The 17,599-nt window shown below is 46.1% G+C and overlaps 1 protein-coding gene across 1 annotated transcript; it reads right to left on the bottom strand.

Annotated features, from left to right (window-relative positions):
• Positions 1–14,670: 14,670 nt before the first annotated feature.
• On the bottom strand, positions 14,671–17,391 carry LOC135374555 (uncharacterized). Its single transcript, XM_064607495.1, has 5 exons — positions 17,187–17,391; positions 16,951–17,116; positions 16,435–16,577; positions 15,579–15,670; positions 14,671–14,832 (listed from the first exon to the last, which is right to left on the bottom strand). Exons 1-5 carry the CDS (start codon positions 17,389–17,391, stop codon positions 14,671–14,673), a joined length of 768 nt encoding a protein of 255 aa, XP_064463565.1.
• Positions 17,392–17,599: the final 208 nt, after the last annotated feature.

Raw genomic sequence — 17,599 nt, 5'->3', positions numbered from 1 at the left:
GTGCCTCATGACTTCGTACCACAATGCAACTGCTTTTCTGCCCATCCTGCAAGATATCTAGTTTATGTAGCAAAAGTTGAGGACTTGAACGAGTGCATAGACGTTCTCCCAAATGATACTTTCGGCTTTCAAGAGATCATTGACGGTGAGGCGCCTTCTGGACCTGTCGTACACTACGAGTCACCTTACAGGGCAGCCCTCAAGAAATTGATAACACAAGGATTCGAGGCAGGACTGTACGAGAGGGCAAGGTCCTTGAACGACTTCATGAGCTCTTATAAAAGAAACAGCGAAACAACTAATCAAGATGATCAGGGGGTCACTCCCTTCACTGTGGCTGATTTGAGGCCCGCTTTCGTCGTACTCATTGGTGGATTACTCGTCAGTTTCCTAGCATACCTCGGTGAGAGACTGGTAGCTTGGCTTGCAAAGCACCGCAGCCTATTGAGAAGGAAGGGCGAGGTCATGAAGAGTGTGTTTGATGAATAACCTCTGTCAGTCCGCGTCGTTCTTGCGTTGTTCGTCATGGAGGAAGAAATGCAGGATTCGAAAAATTGGTTCCTTGAGCCTGTAGGGAAGAAGTTAACGGTGCTGAGGTGAAATCTGTTAGTGTAAGAGTTTTAGTGTATGTCTCGTCGGCTTGAAAGGATTCCTTGAAGTGTGGTTATATCAGCCATCAGTATACGCTATATCCTATATACGCTATACTACTCATATATACGCTACGGTATCAGCTGGTATATCAGCCACGGAGTGTTCCTCTGTGCAGCCCAAGAACCTGAGGTATGTGTTTGCGAGCTGGAGGGACGTCCTGTCTAGGCCATAATAAGATCTAGAACGCGTTGCTTGGATATACAAGGTGTTTGCTCTAACGTGTCCAGGAATTTTATTTAAAGCGAGAGATAAAAGAGAAACAAGCGCTACTTTTCAGCTACCTGACTAAACGATAGATGCTACTACTGAAGCACTACCTGTTTCTTACTCAAGTAGCAGAAAAGTACCACTTGATTTTCTTTTATTGGTCGCTTTAAATATAATTTCTTCACGCGTTGGTGCAAACACCTGTATAATAAAACATCAGTAAACGAAGGCAACACGACTAAGGGGAAATTCAACATAAGTAGAAATATCACACAACCAATGGCAGCAGCCTAGGACGTGCATGGAAACACCGATGGAGCCTCGAGAAGTATGCAATACCCTGGGAAGTGGTGCCAGTGTGGCATAATGGGAAGCGCACGTGACAAGCAATGAAGAGGTGTTGGTTGGAATCTCCAGACGACTGCCACATTTCAATCATGAAAACAGCTGCTTTCTTGTGGTGCACGTAATGTGCGATAAGATAAGGGTTATTAGGCAGTTTTAGAACAGGACACCGCATTGGCTGTAGCATCACCTATGTACTTTCGAACGATGGTGCAAAGGAGAAAGCATGCGGTGTTAATGACGTGTCGAATCTACGTGGTTTCCCGTTAAAAAGTAAAGTACACCGACGTCGCTAAACGTCAGCCAATGCGAGCATTGTGCGCAATACGTTTTAGTGTCCTTATGATGTGCTAAACATTACTCATATTTCATTGCAATCGGAAACCCTGATCAGCAGACCGAGGTCACCGTGCTTTCTACAGCGACCACTGTTACCATATGCAATAGTTTTTTAGTTGACTATATCATTCGGCCTAGCTCTACGTCGGCTGAACAATGTTGTGGGAACGGAGAGCGCTTGCAAAAGTTACGTCGTCAATGACGTAGTGGTATTCCGATTCTTGTCGCCCATGATACTGCTCCAAAGCGCTGGCCATGGCGCGTTTCTGCCCTGTCCCGAAAGAGGGCGGAATTCTCAAAAGTTTTAGTATCATTCGGGCTCGCAACGCGTGGAATTGGTTGCAACTCTACTCAAGCCAATGATCGTTAAAGTCTACGTAATAATCGGCTTTTTAGTGTATTCTCGCAAACAACAACAACAAGTGGTTTCATCGGCCAGCGACGACACTCTACCCCATTGCTGGCTGTATTGTCCTACGGTGGCTAGAATCCCTAAAAGTGCTTTCAGGGGACAGCGTTGGTGGTCCGGATTTGGCCACAGTCCAAGTCATTTTTTGACATAGTGGAGGGCGAGAGCCCAAGCTCATTTAGAGACATTGAAAGCATGGATCCGTACGGTTGCTAGGGCGGACAATGGAGAAGATGTGCTGGAGATGTGTTATAGTAATAGTATAGTAATACTGTTTGAAGCTGTCTTTGTTACTGTCCCCTTGACCATAAACGGTCATTTTTGCCCCTATCGATCAGTAGGTGCAGTAATATCTTTTCGATGGAAGCCCTTCTGAATATGTAGGCCCATACTCGGCCATTTGAATCCACTTGACGCAAAGGTCATCCAGAGCAACCCAAGAGTACATGCGGGCACACTCTGGCGGGTTCAGGTGTCCGTCCCGAACAGCGTTTGCAATTGTTCTTGAGTGTAACTGTTTTGCGTAACCTGTTGAGTGTCTTCGATGTTGCTTGTAGCTAATCTGTTTGGCTGATGGATTTTGCAGCACCCTGTAGACCTATAGGCAAATAAATAACCAAGAAAGTACGTGACAGCGTCTATTTACCATTACTTGAGTTCAAACACTGTAAAGCAGTACAAAGCTTTAATGTAAGAAAATTTACCTGTTCGATATCCTGAGCTCTCATTACTCTAACGTTCCAATTTTCGTCCTAAATGCGGTTATAGTTTTTTTAAAAAATTAAAACTGAAGACGTCGGGCAACACTGTGTCTCTGTCACCAGCAACTGCTTGTCGGTCGTGAACTACGGCGCAAAAACTACAATGGATCTTCACAACACTGAGTCTCAAACAAACGGAGTCGGCTACGGAGTCATCACGAGCAGCACAAGATAGTCGGGCACATATGACACCGTTGCTTGACAGCATAGGGATTATTTCCCACCAGATGTCCTCCTGAGACATTTTACCGCGATTTTACTCGCAACTTAAATCTATTTAGCGTTCCCTGTCACATATTGCTCGAATAGCTCGGTGTACAAGCAAGATGTTAAAGCAGGCAGTGCGACTCCGCCACAAAATCGTCACAAGGGTGGTTGTATATGTGTAACCTCTCAGCTGTCAGGAACATGTGTACGAAATATCTCCCTCCAGGAAACTGCGCAGTCAGTCAAGTGGGAGTTCTTCAGCAACCAATAGTACAGAGAGAGAGAGAGAGACAGACAGGCAGACAAAGGCACAGACAGATACACAGACGATGAGATGGGGGCGATGCCGGCCATTAGGCTGAGCGCTGCGTAGGGTAAAAGGGCGACGGACGTCTGCATGCATCCCGCGCTTCAAGATCTCGCGTTCCAACTGGTGGACGGGGCAGTTCATAAGTAGGTAGTGTGGGTCAGCACGCACATTGCATGTCGCAGAAAGGACGGAATATGGCCGAGGCGCTGCCTCATAACTGGGGTAAACGGAACGTTCAGCTGCGTGCGGTGAAGAAGGGATGCGTAATGTCGCGGAAGGCCAGGTGGAAACAACAGTGAGATAGACGGGTCTTGGGCTCTACAATAACATAGTAAACCGCTCCTATTTTTGTGTATAACCTATTGGGCATTTCATGGTAATTATTTCATTCTTTTTTGTGTGGTCCTCCATGAATGGTGTCGTCTAAGCTCAGGGGCCACTGCTTTATATCTCTATTAATTCTTGTTACTTCGCTACCAGGACGTCTACAATGGAAATCACTGTGAGGAACTCAGTCACTTGATGCGCACAAGCGCATGGCTTCATCGAGACGCACTACTACTTCAGAAGCCATCTCTTCAGACTCAATATGATTCAAGTGGGATGAGATGTTCTGTCTGTAGCCTCGTGGCTAAACATTGAACATAAGGTTCGTATTGTAGTGACACGAAAAATAATCATGTTAAATGGTTTGGACGGGGACACTCTGCCGAAAAAATGAATGTAAACTCACGCATGCAAAACGAAATAGGCGAGTGCAGCTTCGTAATGTACTTCCTGAGCCTCTAGGATCTGTTCGTAGTAAATAGCCATAAAATACATATATAAATCACGGATGACAAGAGCAGTGATTCCCCGTTTTTTATTTTACGAATCAATCAATCAATCAATCAATCAATCAATCAATCAATCAATCAATCAGTAAGAGCATTCAGCGCGTGCTCAAACATCGGCCATTCGCATTGCTACTCCGCCTCTGCCCGTTTAGCGCGCCCCTTGAAGCAGAAGCTTTTTTTAAAGAGACTGCCACATCCGTCCAGGCTGAATCCGAAACTATAACGCCGTTTTTTTTTTATTCCTCTACAGTAACGTCAAAAATTCGACGCTAAAGAGCGTAGTAGTTTCCGTGCCATTTGATGCACTGCATGGCAAGAGAAGACATTGAGTTAATGGTGAATTTCCCCTTCTGGACATCAGACAAAAACGTCACACGCCAGGGTGTCCGGCACAATATATATATATCATTTTTTTTTGGGGGGGGGGGGGTGTCTATCGAGACTTTACAAGGAGGAGGAACATTTCCCCGTGCTTCCCTCCCCCAAATGCACGACTAAAGCTACAATTCCGAGGAGGTTTTTAACCCCCTAAACCACCCCCTGGCTAATCCCCTGTCACACGCAAATGTCCAATCACGGAGCGCCCTCTGGCGACCGGCGGGCGTGCGGACATCTGCAAGTCGCGAAGACTCTGTGATCATATCATGAATATCACTGCTGGACTATCGTTGGACGTGCTAACACCGTGGCAGAATTCATATTCATAAGCCGAAGGCGGCGTGTTTATCGAGCACTTTTCACTGAGCGTATACTGCGGAATTGGGATTGCTATGTGAACGCAAAGCAGATGAACTTGGAGGCCAAGGAAGAAGGGAAACTAAGGAGGGAGTGCTGCCGCTTGTTTCCGAATCACAAACGTGTAGTGGAAGTGACGACATATAGTGCACGTCTTCAGCACCCCATGGAGATCAGGTGACTGGAGCCGACCAATCTGCGGTGAGACGTCACTACACCTCAGAGTCCGGGACAAACCCGAAGGGTCACGCGTAGAGCGGCATAATTACGAGATACTACCGACGGACAAGTGATGCGATAAATTTCGTAGCACTGTCGCTGCACGCTGTGAAATTTTAGGAGAAGCAATTACGCTTCAATTAAGCTACGATTAAAGCACACGATTAAGATCTTCGGTGAACTGCGTCTAGCTAGATGGATTATTGTTTGCCTCAGTTGATTTCCTTCACCCACACTTCCGGCACCGCGCGGAATGACGTCAATATCACTTATTTTTCTTTCCTTCTGGTTGGAGACAATCTTCTGCCCCGCGCCCCAATTGGTGTCCCTGGCCTACGTCATCATGGTGTTACTGTCGGTGGGGCTTCCTTAACTCCAGTACGTAACTTTAAAACTGGTTTATATAACATGAAAGCTGTTTTCCGAAGATAAATTCAGCCAAGTTCGACGACTTGCGCCGGTGGTCTACGGTGTTATCGCAGCATACAAATCTGCCGAAACAGAGGGCAACAACATCATCATCCAGTGGATCCCAGGGCACTGCGGTATCAGTGGAAATGAGAAGGCGGACCAGGTTGCTCGAATTGCTCACCATAAAAAAAACTGCTCATAAAATCTACTTCACGCAAACCTAATTGAAGGGAAATGATAAGGCGGACCAGGTTGGCTCGAATTGCTCACCATAGAAAAAAACACTCATAAAGTCTACTTCACGCAAATCTGATGCAAAGTACTGGCTTGCCTCCTTACATTATCGACTCTCTAAAACCATGTGGACAGGTGACGTTATGAACCAATCGTTCCTGCACCTACTGCCTCCCATCCGAGATGCGAAGGCCGTTAGAGTCCGTCACCCGTCGCCTGCGCTCAAGGTCCCGTACGCAGCAGCATTCCTTCATAAGATAGGTGTCGTTGGATCGTCGAACTGTGCAGCTTGCGGAACTGTGGAGAACACGGAGCACGTGCTGGTCACCTGCCGACGCTTCGACACTAGTCGACGAACACTGAAGAACGCCCTTGCGAAACTTGACAACCGACCTTTTAGTGTTGAGAAGGTACTGGGGAGCTGGCAGAGGCAGCACCAGCAACCTACGCTGTGTGCACTGACGAACTACCACAAGGACGTACGTGCGGAAATAATCTTTTAGATTATTCAGTGCTTGCTTTCACACGTCAAGCGTCCTGGAACAGCTGGTCGCACTAGTGCGACATACGTTTCCATATTTTTTTTCTTTTCTACTTCTATCCGATTCTATTATCCAGGTAGATTGTGAAGCTGTGTCAGACATTACAGTATCGGTCTCATACACATGTTTCCGGATGTGATGGTTTCTTTAACGGAGAGTGTTTCACCTCCACCATATGACGAAAAGAGTAATGCAAGAAATGTCGCAAAAATGTCCCAGGAAATGACATCTCGATGAATTGCCATTTCTAGTCTTGGTCTCAAGAATTACCTTACACTGAATAGAAATCGGCCCCTATATTATCTTGACCGTCATCAACATCATTCGGGTTTCCTGAACGCCAGTTAACGTCCACAGGATCTCAGGCATCTCGAGTACCACTTGCAGTACTGACAATTTGTTCGCCTATAAATCACTGCCAAAAAGCCGGAGTTACCCAATGCGACACTCGTTTTCCTAGCACAGAACTTCACTACGTGACATGATGAGGAGCAAACTTTCCACCGCATGATACCGTAATTACTCCTGATTTGTGAAAAGTGCAGTGAACGCACCCTTTTGTGACGGTTAACAGAACTGCGTGAGTGTCACAAAACGCCACACGGGCCTCCCGTTTTCGACAAATCAAGAGGGAGAACGTTGTCACTGCGGTTATGAGATGTTATCCAGCGCGTTCTCGCCCGATTGATAGTGAAGATCTCCGCCGCGTGAGCTAGCCGCGTCAAGTTCGGGAGCGCACGGAGCGCGGTGCTTTTTACTATACGGAATATCTCCTTTTGCGGAGTGTGCGGCTCCCGCGCTCCCCACCAGTCGTAGTGCCTCCTCGCACTCTCCACTCTCCTCTCCGGTTGCACCCATCTCCACCTTAATGGCTCTTTTTAAAGTTACAGGCATCCGGATCGGAAGACGGCTGTATGCCGGAAAATAAGATTCAGTGACACCCAGAGGCCTATTTAGTTACATTCCCCACGCAGCGTGCACGCGTCTTGTGCACTCCCAAAGCTGTCTTAGTAGAGGCTCCGGAACCAGTCTGACAGAGTGGACGGAGCACACACTCTGCAGAGCCGCTACTTAACGCGCCCCACTTGTTTATCCATGCGAGTACCGAACACCCCGTAAATGTCCCGCAAACAGCAATGTCGAGGAATGCGAACAGGCAGCATATGGCGTTGGAATCAGCAGACAAAGTTGAGCATCACAGATACATTTCCAACTGTGTACTTTGTGCGGTACTTCAAGTACTTTTGCCTCGTACTTTCCCATCAGGTACTCAAGTAAATAACTCAAGCCAGAAAAATGGAAAACATTCGTAAGTTTTGTGTCTAGCGGCAGTATTTTTGAACGAGAGTGTGGAGTGCTGTCCTGTTTTTTCATAGTATACCGAGAGATGCAATGAGAAATAAATCAGAAAAAAAAAATTATGTCCACTAGTACAGCTGGTTGCCTGAGCAACTATTAGCGGAAATTGTGTAGTCTGTTACAGTTCAAAATCATGGACAAGCACTACCTAGCTAGGCTTCAGAACAGGCATTTACAAAAAAATATGCTTACATTGGCATTTAGCCGATGTAAGCAACGCGTTGGTAAGCACAAATTCGCAACACAAACTCTTCCTTAGTCCCGTTGTTTCCGCGCACATACATTCCAATACATCATCCAAGTTCTTCCTCTTCAAAATGTATACCAACTTGCTCACATTGCTGCCTTAACGTCAACCGGGCTGATGGATATTCAATGACTCGCTGGATTTGTCCTGCATGTCCCTCAGCGATTCCGACATTTTACACTCACTTGGTCGAAACTTTTCAGCTACATGTTGAGCTCCGTCATAATCTCTGTTCATCATCTCATCATTTGTTTGTGCTTTCTGTGTGTAAGCGTACTAGTGTAGCAAGTACGACGTCGTCGAAACTCACATCCGCATTTTTTTCGTTACTACATCACTATCACTGCCTTCACTCAGTTACAATGTACTTGGCGAGTACTTAAAGGAACGATTCCCAGTACTTTTTGTACTTTACTTTAAGTATACTATATATTTAAAATTCGGTGCTTTGTGCTGTACTTCGAGTATCACCGACGCCCAGGTACTCTGTACCTTCCTTTAAGTGCAATTTTGGAGACTTTGCCCACCACTGCAGGTACGGCTGTGTTTTCAGGTACGGCCAGAGTACTGACCAATAGTTTTTTTTTTTTTTTATTGAACTGACAACATCGTAATATACATGGTTATTTGGTTATTTCATAGTTATTTCAGGGCAATGGCGGCAGATGTGTGTAAGCACACTACAATAGCCGCGGTTACATGAGCCCGACTGAAACGGTTCGAGTTGACATACCGTACTTCCTCACATCAACCCTCCTTACCCTCTCTGAACAGACCTTCATAGCATAGTAGGGTTATCGCTTCTGATTTGAAGAGAGAGAGGGGGGCGTACGCCTTGACTGTAGTCCCGAGGACACCCACTTCTGTGTGGCCAACAACGACTAGCCGTTACCCCCCCCCCCCCCCGCTCTTGTAGCAAATATCATATATCTAAATTACTACAAAAAGGCGTACGCCCCAATGTTCTTCGAATCAGAAGCGATAACCCTATCATACGTCGCAATGGTTGGCGGACAACGTGCTGTGCGATTGATGTTCTGTTTTTAGAAAGTTCGGAGGATTCGATTATATTCTGCTTGATGGAAGAGGTTTCGCTGCGATAAACCAGGAGTTCGCGTAAACGCGGCTAATACATGCTTACCCCATGTACGATCGGCCAGTCGCAATCGCCGTTAGAAATCAACCATATATTCTCGATGGAGTGGTGATGTATTTGTCAGATACCTAGCCTGTGTCTCTCTTCTGCGACAGCACTTTACTGGATGAATCGTGAAACATGGTTACGCCTGTTTGAAGACGGTGTTGAGTGGCTTCGGAAACAGGCGTGTCTAGAGCATGCTGCGCACACGAACACATCAATTCGCAAAACAATATCCGCAGAAAATATCTCCATTTATGTCTTGGATAGCGTTACAGGAGATTGCCTTTCACATTTTCTCAGTAACGATGATTGGAGAGTCGCAAAATGAAGTATTTTGCATTTATTACCTTTCTGGTGACGTTGCAAGTCATTCTCTCGCAACAGCCATGGGAGAAGTTCACTACATCTGCCTGGTTCATCGACTACATGAACAAGCATTTCGGCGGCGACAGTCGCCTCTTAATCACTTATGTTAATGACTCCCAAATATGCAGCTCAGCACAGCTGAGTCTTCTCCCGTCTCACGCGGTTCCTCCGTCACCAGATCGTCGTCACTATCCAGGAATCAGTTTTAGTGCTCGCAAAACGTTGCACCGGAAATCGTCACTGTTGAAGTGTTCCTGGACAGTGACGACGATCTGGTGACGGAGGAACTGCGTGAGACGGGAGAAGACCCAGCTGTGCTGAGCTGCATATTTGGGAGTCATTAACATAAGTGATTAAGAGGCGACTGTCGCCGCCGAAATGCTTGTTCATGTAGTCGATGAACCAGGCAGATGTAGTGAACTTCTCCCATGGCTGTTGCGAGAGAATGACTTGCAACGTCACCAGAAAGGTAATAAATGCAAAAGACTTCATTTTGCGACTCTCCGATCATCGTTACTGAGAAAATGTGAAAGGCAATCTGGCTGTAACGCTGTCCAAGATGTCAGCGGAGATATTTTCTGCGCACATTGTTTTGCGAATTGATGTGTTCGCGTGCGCAGCATGTTGCAGACACGCCTGCTTTCTGAGCTGTTTGTTGTCTTGAGAGCCTTGTGTTGTCTGAGCCTTGTTTGAGAGTTGTCTTCAAAGAGGCGTAACCATGTTTCGCGATTCATCGAGTAGAGTGCTGTCGTGGAGGGCAGATAGCGGCCCGGTATCCAACAAATAGATCATGCCTCTATTGAGATAATAGGGTTGATGTCTAACGACGAATGCGACTGATCAATTTGGTGGATGCGCTTATACTGTAGTGTGTTATCACTTTGTACTTAGTACTTTGACCATACCTGACAAACCTGCCGTTAGGGTCTGTAGCCACATATGTGGTACGCACGTGCGTGCAGAAACTGCCTGCGGGTTGGCGCTGTACGACAGGAAAGAGTGCTTGTCGCCCATAACAACCACTATCGCTTGCGGTTTTAGCGGCTCTCAAGACGCTCATAAGGCGATGCCTCATTACTGGGGTAAGGCAACGTTCAGCTGCACGCGGAAGCGGTAAAGCAGGGATGCGTAGTCTAACGGAAGTCCATGAGGAAGCCACATTGAGAGAGCGAGAAGCGGATGTACGGCTCACCAACAACTCCATCGCTCATATTTTTGAGTATATTTTATTGTATGGTATATTACGCTCCTAAAAATGAACTTCACCACATAGTGTGATGTTCCTAGGAAGCGAGCTTCCTAGAATCACTAAATGGGCTCTCCAAATGTGCCCATCGAGCAGGCGGGTCGTGTACTTCGACGAGCATCTTCTTTGTGTGTGTATGAGCACCCCTGAGTGACAGCGGCCCTTTAAAAGAATGGACAGCACGACATTGTTTGAACGCCCCCACCCAGAGCTAAGTCAACTATTGACGAACCAACGTCTAGCACGAAGATATAGTGCGGAGAAAGCTCTCTTTTTAGCAATTTCCTTGTTTTCCCGACTCTTCCCAAAGTGGGGAATAGCCGTGGCCTGCGGAGGCTAGCAGGGCACGTAAACTGAAGTGACAGATGGGAAGAGGGAAGGCGATCAAGACTTGACACGAAACCGCCGATTCCAGGAAGCCGTTTCATTACTTTGTCGGCTTTTCCCTAAGCAAGGGATGTGAGTGGGAATGGCGACTGGAGTGTCCATAAAAGGGGAGCAGCTCCATAACCAGGGGGAAAGAGAAGTGAGGGCGGACGACCACGACTCGTCACAGAACCGCCGGGAGCAGGAAGTCATCGCCCGGACGGGCAACCCTCAACAACTGGTGTCGCAAGGCCCGACACGGACTTCAGACTGTGCAACCTCTCAACAAGCAGCTCGACAGCGTCCATCAACACTGTGCCGTCACAGATTGTGCCCCTAGGACAACGTCCAATTGTGGTGAGCCGGCAGCCTGTGCACAGATCTCTTGTGTTAGATTAAATTGTGTGCCCATTATTTACTGGTGTTGGCCTCGTTCCTTCCACAAACTACCCCAAAGGTACCCCAAAGGTTGTTGAAAACGGGAGGCGGAGCCTATTTTGTGCCATTATGCACGGCACAGAAAAGGCTCCGCCTCCCGTTTTCAACAAATCAGGGGCGAGAACGTTGTCATTCGGGATGATGGTTTGCTAGGAGCGTGCTATGTAGCGAAGTTCATTTTTAAGAGTGTAGGGTATAGTTTAGGATAAGTTATAGGTCATATATAGGGTACTGTAGGGTATTTACCAGGTATATATGTTGTATATCAGGGTATATTCTTACGATTATTTGATTTGTTTTCTGTGTGGCCTTCCACGATGAATGATGTCGCCTAAGGTCAATGCGGCCCGCGTTTCGACTTGAGTTAAAGACCTCTTCTCTATTACTTCCTGTTACGTGGCTACCAGGGCAGCTACAATGGAAATTAATGTGCGGAACTCAATCACTTCATGCGTACAAGAACATGGCTTCATCAAGACGCGCTGCCACTTCAGAAGCCGTCTCTTCAGACAGAATATAATTCAATTGGGACGGGTCGCACTGCCTCTAGCCTCCTGGTGGGCCCTGAACATTGAACATAAAGTTCGTACATTGTAGTGACACAAAATATAATAACGCCAGTCAACAATCTGCCAGTCAACACCGACTGTTGGTGTAACGTAGAATCTAATGTTGACTAATGTTGAACAATGTTGTGCGTATAAAGATAGCGCTGAATCAACGATATTTCAACTGTACCTGGTCAATGGTGGATTGTGAACACAAAGAAACAACGTTGAGTTTCCACAAGCCACTCAACTGAGGATTTACGCAGCAAATATTTGCGTGGATTCTACATTGTACCTTCAACGTATTGTCAATATGGATCACGAATGGAAAAGTCGTTGCGTCTTTAGTCAACATACTGCGCAGCCAGTTTGTTCGCACTGTATTTTATTTATAAATTCTAATGTGCCGTTCGCATGTAGAGTAAGGACTGTGTGATGTGGTATTTATCTCACGTATTCCTCCATTAATAATAATATTTATTTTATACCCTCATATCCATACCCTTTGTAATCATATTTGTAAGGACTCAATACATATCGCACGATAGTCAATAAACGAAGAGAGAAAAAACATATTTTACCTTTTCCAGGGGAATTATTATGATCGGTCACGTAGGTTGAGGTATGAAGAAAGGGAGTACGAAGAAAGAACGAAAGAGGAAAGAGGACACAGGGAGAAAGAAGGAACAAATAGAAAGACATTCTCTAACCGCCGTTTCAAACAAGCGAGGCACAGGCGCGTCGTAGCAGTTCGGTAGGATATGGCATTTTGTTACACGGAAGGGTCTTTGGAGCTTCAGCATCATGCGTATTTTGTACTGGGATATCATCGAGGCAGTACTCGCCAATACGGTGAACAACTACGTTGAGCATAACAGCCAATGCCGTGGTGTGCGAGAGTTAAGCGTGGTTCACACTAGTGCGTTCTGCTGCGTGCGGGCGCCTGCGTGCGCATGCGTGCGACATAGGCATTTCTCTAGGCTGTTCACATACATGCGGTCAGCGCAAGTCTCAGCCAATGAGCGCCTTGGGTCACATTCGAGCTTTCAAGTAAAGATGGCGGAGAGTTTGGAGACCACGCTTGAGTTTGGAGCGACGGCAAAAACTCAAACTTCAAGTAAAGATGTAAATAGCAAGGCTGTCGAGTGTGTTATGACATACATACAACACGCTGACGTTGTCGACTGGGCACTTGTCGCCCAGTTTGCCTCGGCAGCTTTGCTCGAGCAGCGACGATGACGTCGTGTTTGGGTTCGCGATCTTTTGGTGCCGCGTACTCAGTTCGGAGAATTTCACCACCTTGTGCGGGACATGCGCCAAGGAGACGGCCAAGACTTCTTTGACTATTTCCGAATGTCGAAAGAAAGGTACTGTTTCCCCGTACATATTTCATTCGCATCGGTACTCAACAGCTGTTTTTCATTGAAGGTTCGACCGCCTCCTATCGCTTGTTGGCCCTCTGATCGAAAGACAGAACACATCGTTCCGGCAGTCAATATCGCCGGCGGAAAGGCTATGCATAACGCTGAGGTAAGGGTGAAGGCATCCTAACTTTGTGATGGTGGCTTGAATTTACTTTTGCACTCTTTCATCGTGTGTTTTTAATGCTGCTGCATTTCGATTTTCGAAGGTACTTAGCACACGGGTCGTCACAATGATTATGTGCGACAAATTACAGAATCGGACGATCGACTGCAAGCTGCATAATACAGGAGACCTGCGAGGCCATCTGGAATGCACTGCAACCCATCTATCTGCCGGTACTTTCCTATTTCCCCTTAAATTATATGCCAGTATTTTTTATGCTAACATTGAAATTTCAGACACCGTCCAAGGATACTTTCAAAAAGATATCTGACGATTTCTGGACACTTTGGAATTTTCCAAATTGCATCGGGGCACTGGATGGGAAGCACGTAGTCATCCAAGCCCCACCTAAATGTGGCTCTGTATACTACAATTACAAGGGCACACATAGCATCGTACTGCTTGCAACCTGCGATGCAAGCTATAAATTCACCATGATTGATGTGGGGGAGTGTGGTTCACGGAGTGATGGAGGGATCTTCCGCAACAGTCACATCAGTGAAATGGTGAAGGACACTAACAAGCTACCAGATCCAAGGAATCTCCCACACACATCTGTGCGCATGCCTTGCGTATTGCTAGGAGATGAGGCGTTTCCTTTAATGACCAACCTAATGCGACCGCATCCAGGAAGGCACCTGTCACTCTCTTGCAAGGTCTACAACTACAGGCTATCAAGAGCAAGGAGAGTGATTGAAAACGCACTCGGGATTCTTTCCAGCCGCTGGAGGATCTACCGACAGCCTATCAACGCCTCTCTAGAAACAGTGAATGCCATTGTGTATGCTACCGTTTGCTTACACAACTACCTGAGAGCGTGTGATGAAGCCGATGGAAAGCAGGTGTACTGCCCCCATGGATACTCAGATTATGAGGACGTGTCTGGAACGGTGCATTTAGGGCAGTGGAGGCAGAGAGTGTGTCTGACAATGACGCCCTCAGAAACATGCAAAAAGCTGGATCAAATATGCATTCCAGGTCTGCAAAAGAACTTCGTGACACGTTTGCAGAATACTTCTGCTCTGCATCTGGAGAGGTGGCTTGGCAATATGCTGTAGCACTAAGAGGCTCCCACGCTCAGAAACCTCATGACAGAGAAGTGTAGCATACTCAGAACGGGTCTAGTAATTGACAGAGTGATAACAGTGAACAAATTTGTGAGTTTATTCGCCAAATTCCAGCTCAAACATTAGCTGCTGTATACGCATCTGTGCGAGTCGCCTCTTTTTTGCGTCAAAGGACTTCAACGTCTTCCTTAGGCTCAAGAGAAACATTGTCTCTTCATCATCCACATCGAGGTGGGGCCTGGGACATCGGCTGCCACTCTGCATGTTTTGTGTTGCGTTGCTTAAAATTTGAACTAAAGTGTTGTCTTCTGAATGTTTTCTTTTTTTTTGTTGATGTTTGTTTTTCTGGCAATGTGGGTGTCTCGTTTCTGCTTTGCTGTTCTCTTAGTAGTAAATGTAAATGTCATGTAAATGTCTGTGATGGAGTGAACGGACTGTCCATGCTTTCCTGCAAAAAAAGATAAAACGTGTATACTACTAGAACAAATAGTAACGTAGACAGCATTGGTGAAATGCTTAACCAATCACTTTGGCAGTGGAAAAGACATGCACATGCATTTCTAGTGTACCATATCAATATGTACATGAAACAATTCACTTTGTACAGTGCTGGACAAAAGTTTATGAAACACGCTCCATCGCATTCCTTCCTCAGAGTGACACGCTAGCAGGGAATGGTACCGTATGGACTTGCAAATAGGAAGCTGGGTTACATAGGTATATGTCTGCAAGTCCATACGGTAACATTCGCTGCTACCATGTCACCATGAGGAAGGAATGCGCTGGAGCGTGTTCCGTGTACATCATAATAAATTATCAGTAAGATTCTTGTGATAAAGAGGAATTTAATATGTGATAAAGCGAAGAATAAAGCGTCAGAAAGGACCTTTTTCGAACTGCAGCTACATGGTCATGCGAACTGCAGTGCTGTTAAAAGTGTTATTGTATTTGAGTGTGTATGGAGAAAGACATATTAAATGTTCTGTGCTGTGAGTGCTGCGTACCTGACTGGAACAAGCCTCAGCAGCGCTTCTGCTTTCTTCTGGGCATGGTGACCCATCCTGTATATCAGTTTCAATACAGGACAGCAACAATCCTGAAAAAAAAAGCATTATACTGACACATTGTATTGCCCAATTGCAACTCTTGTAGCATGGGTTTGTTCATTTCAATTATCTTAATTTCTTGCCCAAGCAGCCTTATCAAACAAGGGTTCAGCATCGCACGGACAGAATCCAAACAACACACGAGTGCACTATCAACAACCTTTACTACACAAAACAATTGGTACATGAACCGAAGTTCTGACATCACTGAGTTGCACAAGGTAGACCACTTATCAGCTCTGAGATATGCTTCATGCTCGGCTTATAGAGCAATTGATGAATGGCTAATGTAGTCTAAATTTCTTTCTTTCTTTGTAATGTCACTTTCCTACTGATAAGCGCACATTCTGGAATTGGATAAGATTGTGAAAACTAAAAGGCTCTACCTTCTTAAAGTTTCCAATTGCCAGACTTGTACACGTTACAAAAAAAAATTCTGCCGATTTCTGTAACTGAATGCGTTATTAGTTACAATTTTTAGAAAAGTAACTAGGTCGTTACTTCGTTACCCAAAAAAGTAACTGGTTACTGGATAACGAGTTACGTACAGCTCTGCCAATTGCCCATATCAAATTCAAAGCCACGGCAGTATGGGGTTATTTGTAGTTATGTAATTTTTAGGTTGGACTCGATATTTGATGAAAACTATGGCAATGGTTGTTCCATAACTGTGGAACTGTCTACTCTCCGACACAATTAGGCTCCACTGGGGACATAACAGAGTACTCGCTGGACACAGGGCTATCTTCTTCACCTGCCTCGTTGTTTGACACCCCCAAGGCTGTCGTCCCTGTTTGATAGAGTGGAGGAGTTCTATCCTGCCCATCTGCAGGAATGGCAGCAAGCATACTGCCATGCACTGGTTGCATTGGTGCAGGTGCTGGAAGCTTCTTAGTCCTGAAAAGTGTGTAATAGGAACACAATATGACCGTAGTTCTTGAACTATAACTATGGCTATGACATGTACATGACTATTTCATTTTACTTGCTGTTTATACCTTATGTAGGGGGCTGAGGGATAGTCAAGTCATTCTCGACTTATTGCCTAATGCCTCCCCCCCTCCACATACACATACATACAAGTATAACTTAGTACTAGGTAAAAGTAAACCATATTCAACATATGTTTCGCCAGAATTGAAACTACAATCTTTAGTGTCCACTAAGATTAGAGTTTTTCCGGGACAAACAGAATCCTTGGGTTCCGAGCCACCACAACGAACACGTGACAAATAGATGGTGAAGTCCTGCAACGAAGCTCGTTTCTTACCTGCGCTGCTTGATAAATTCCTTTAAAAATTCCAAGGTTTTGAAAAGTGGCCAACTGGATTGGTACACTTCTCCAGCGCCCATGCCACTGCGTTTACTCTCTGTGGACCTCAATTCACGTGCATATCGGTTCCGGATTCCCCTCCAGGCCTTCTGGCAGTCGGTCGCTGTAAACAATAAGTAGAGTTATCTCCGATAACGAAAAAAGTATATTCTTTCACGCCAACTGACTCTCACCTGACATTGAAACCATGCGGCCAATAGCCTCCCAAGCGTTATCGCGCTTAATGGTGTCCTTATAATCCCCGCGCGAGTTATCGTAGAGCCACGGGCGCTGTTCCACTTCAATGCATATAAGCTCTTGGGTCTGCAGGGTCGTGTCACATGAGTCTTGCCTTTTTTTTCTTGACGTTTGCGTGAGTTCCATGTTGACGGCAGCCATGTTGCTCAACAGGTGGAAGAGCCAACCTCAACGCGCATGCTCGCAATGCGACCTTATGATTGGTTCTCCTCTAACGGGTTGGTGCGTGCGTTGGAAAAAGTTCACCTCGAGCGAACTTCTTGCGGTCTGCTGCGGGTGGTCTCGCACGCGTCTGTTGCCACGGTAACCAACGTTCGCCCGCGCCCGCACGCAATGAAACGCACTAGTG

This window comes from Ornithodoros turicata, unplaced genomic scaffold, assembly GCF_037126465.1.
Source record: "Ornithodoros turicata isolate Travis unplaced genomic scaffold, ASM3712646v1 Chromosome76, whole genome shotgun sequence".
In the NCBI taxonomy this organism is placed as follows: domain Eukaryota; kingdom Metazoa; phylum Arthropoda; class Arachnida; order Ixodida; family Argasidae; genus Ornithodoros; species Ornithodoros turicata.
The sequence above is the reverse complement of the archived record's forward strand: the minus strand, read 5'-3'. Positions and strand labels throughout refer to the sequence as shown.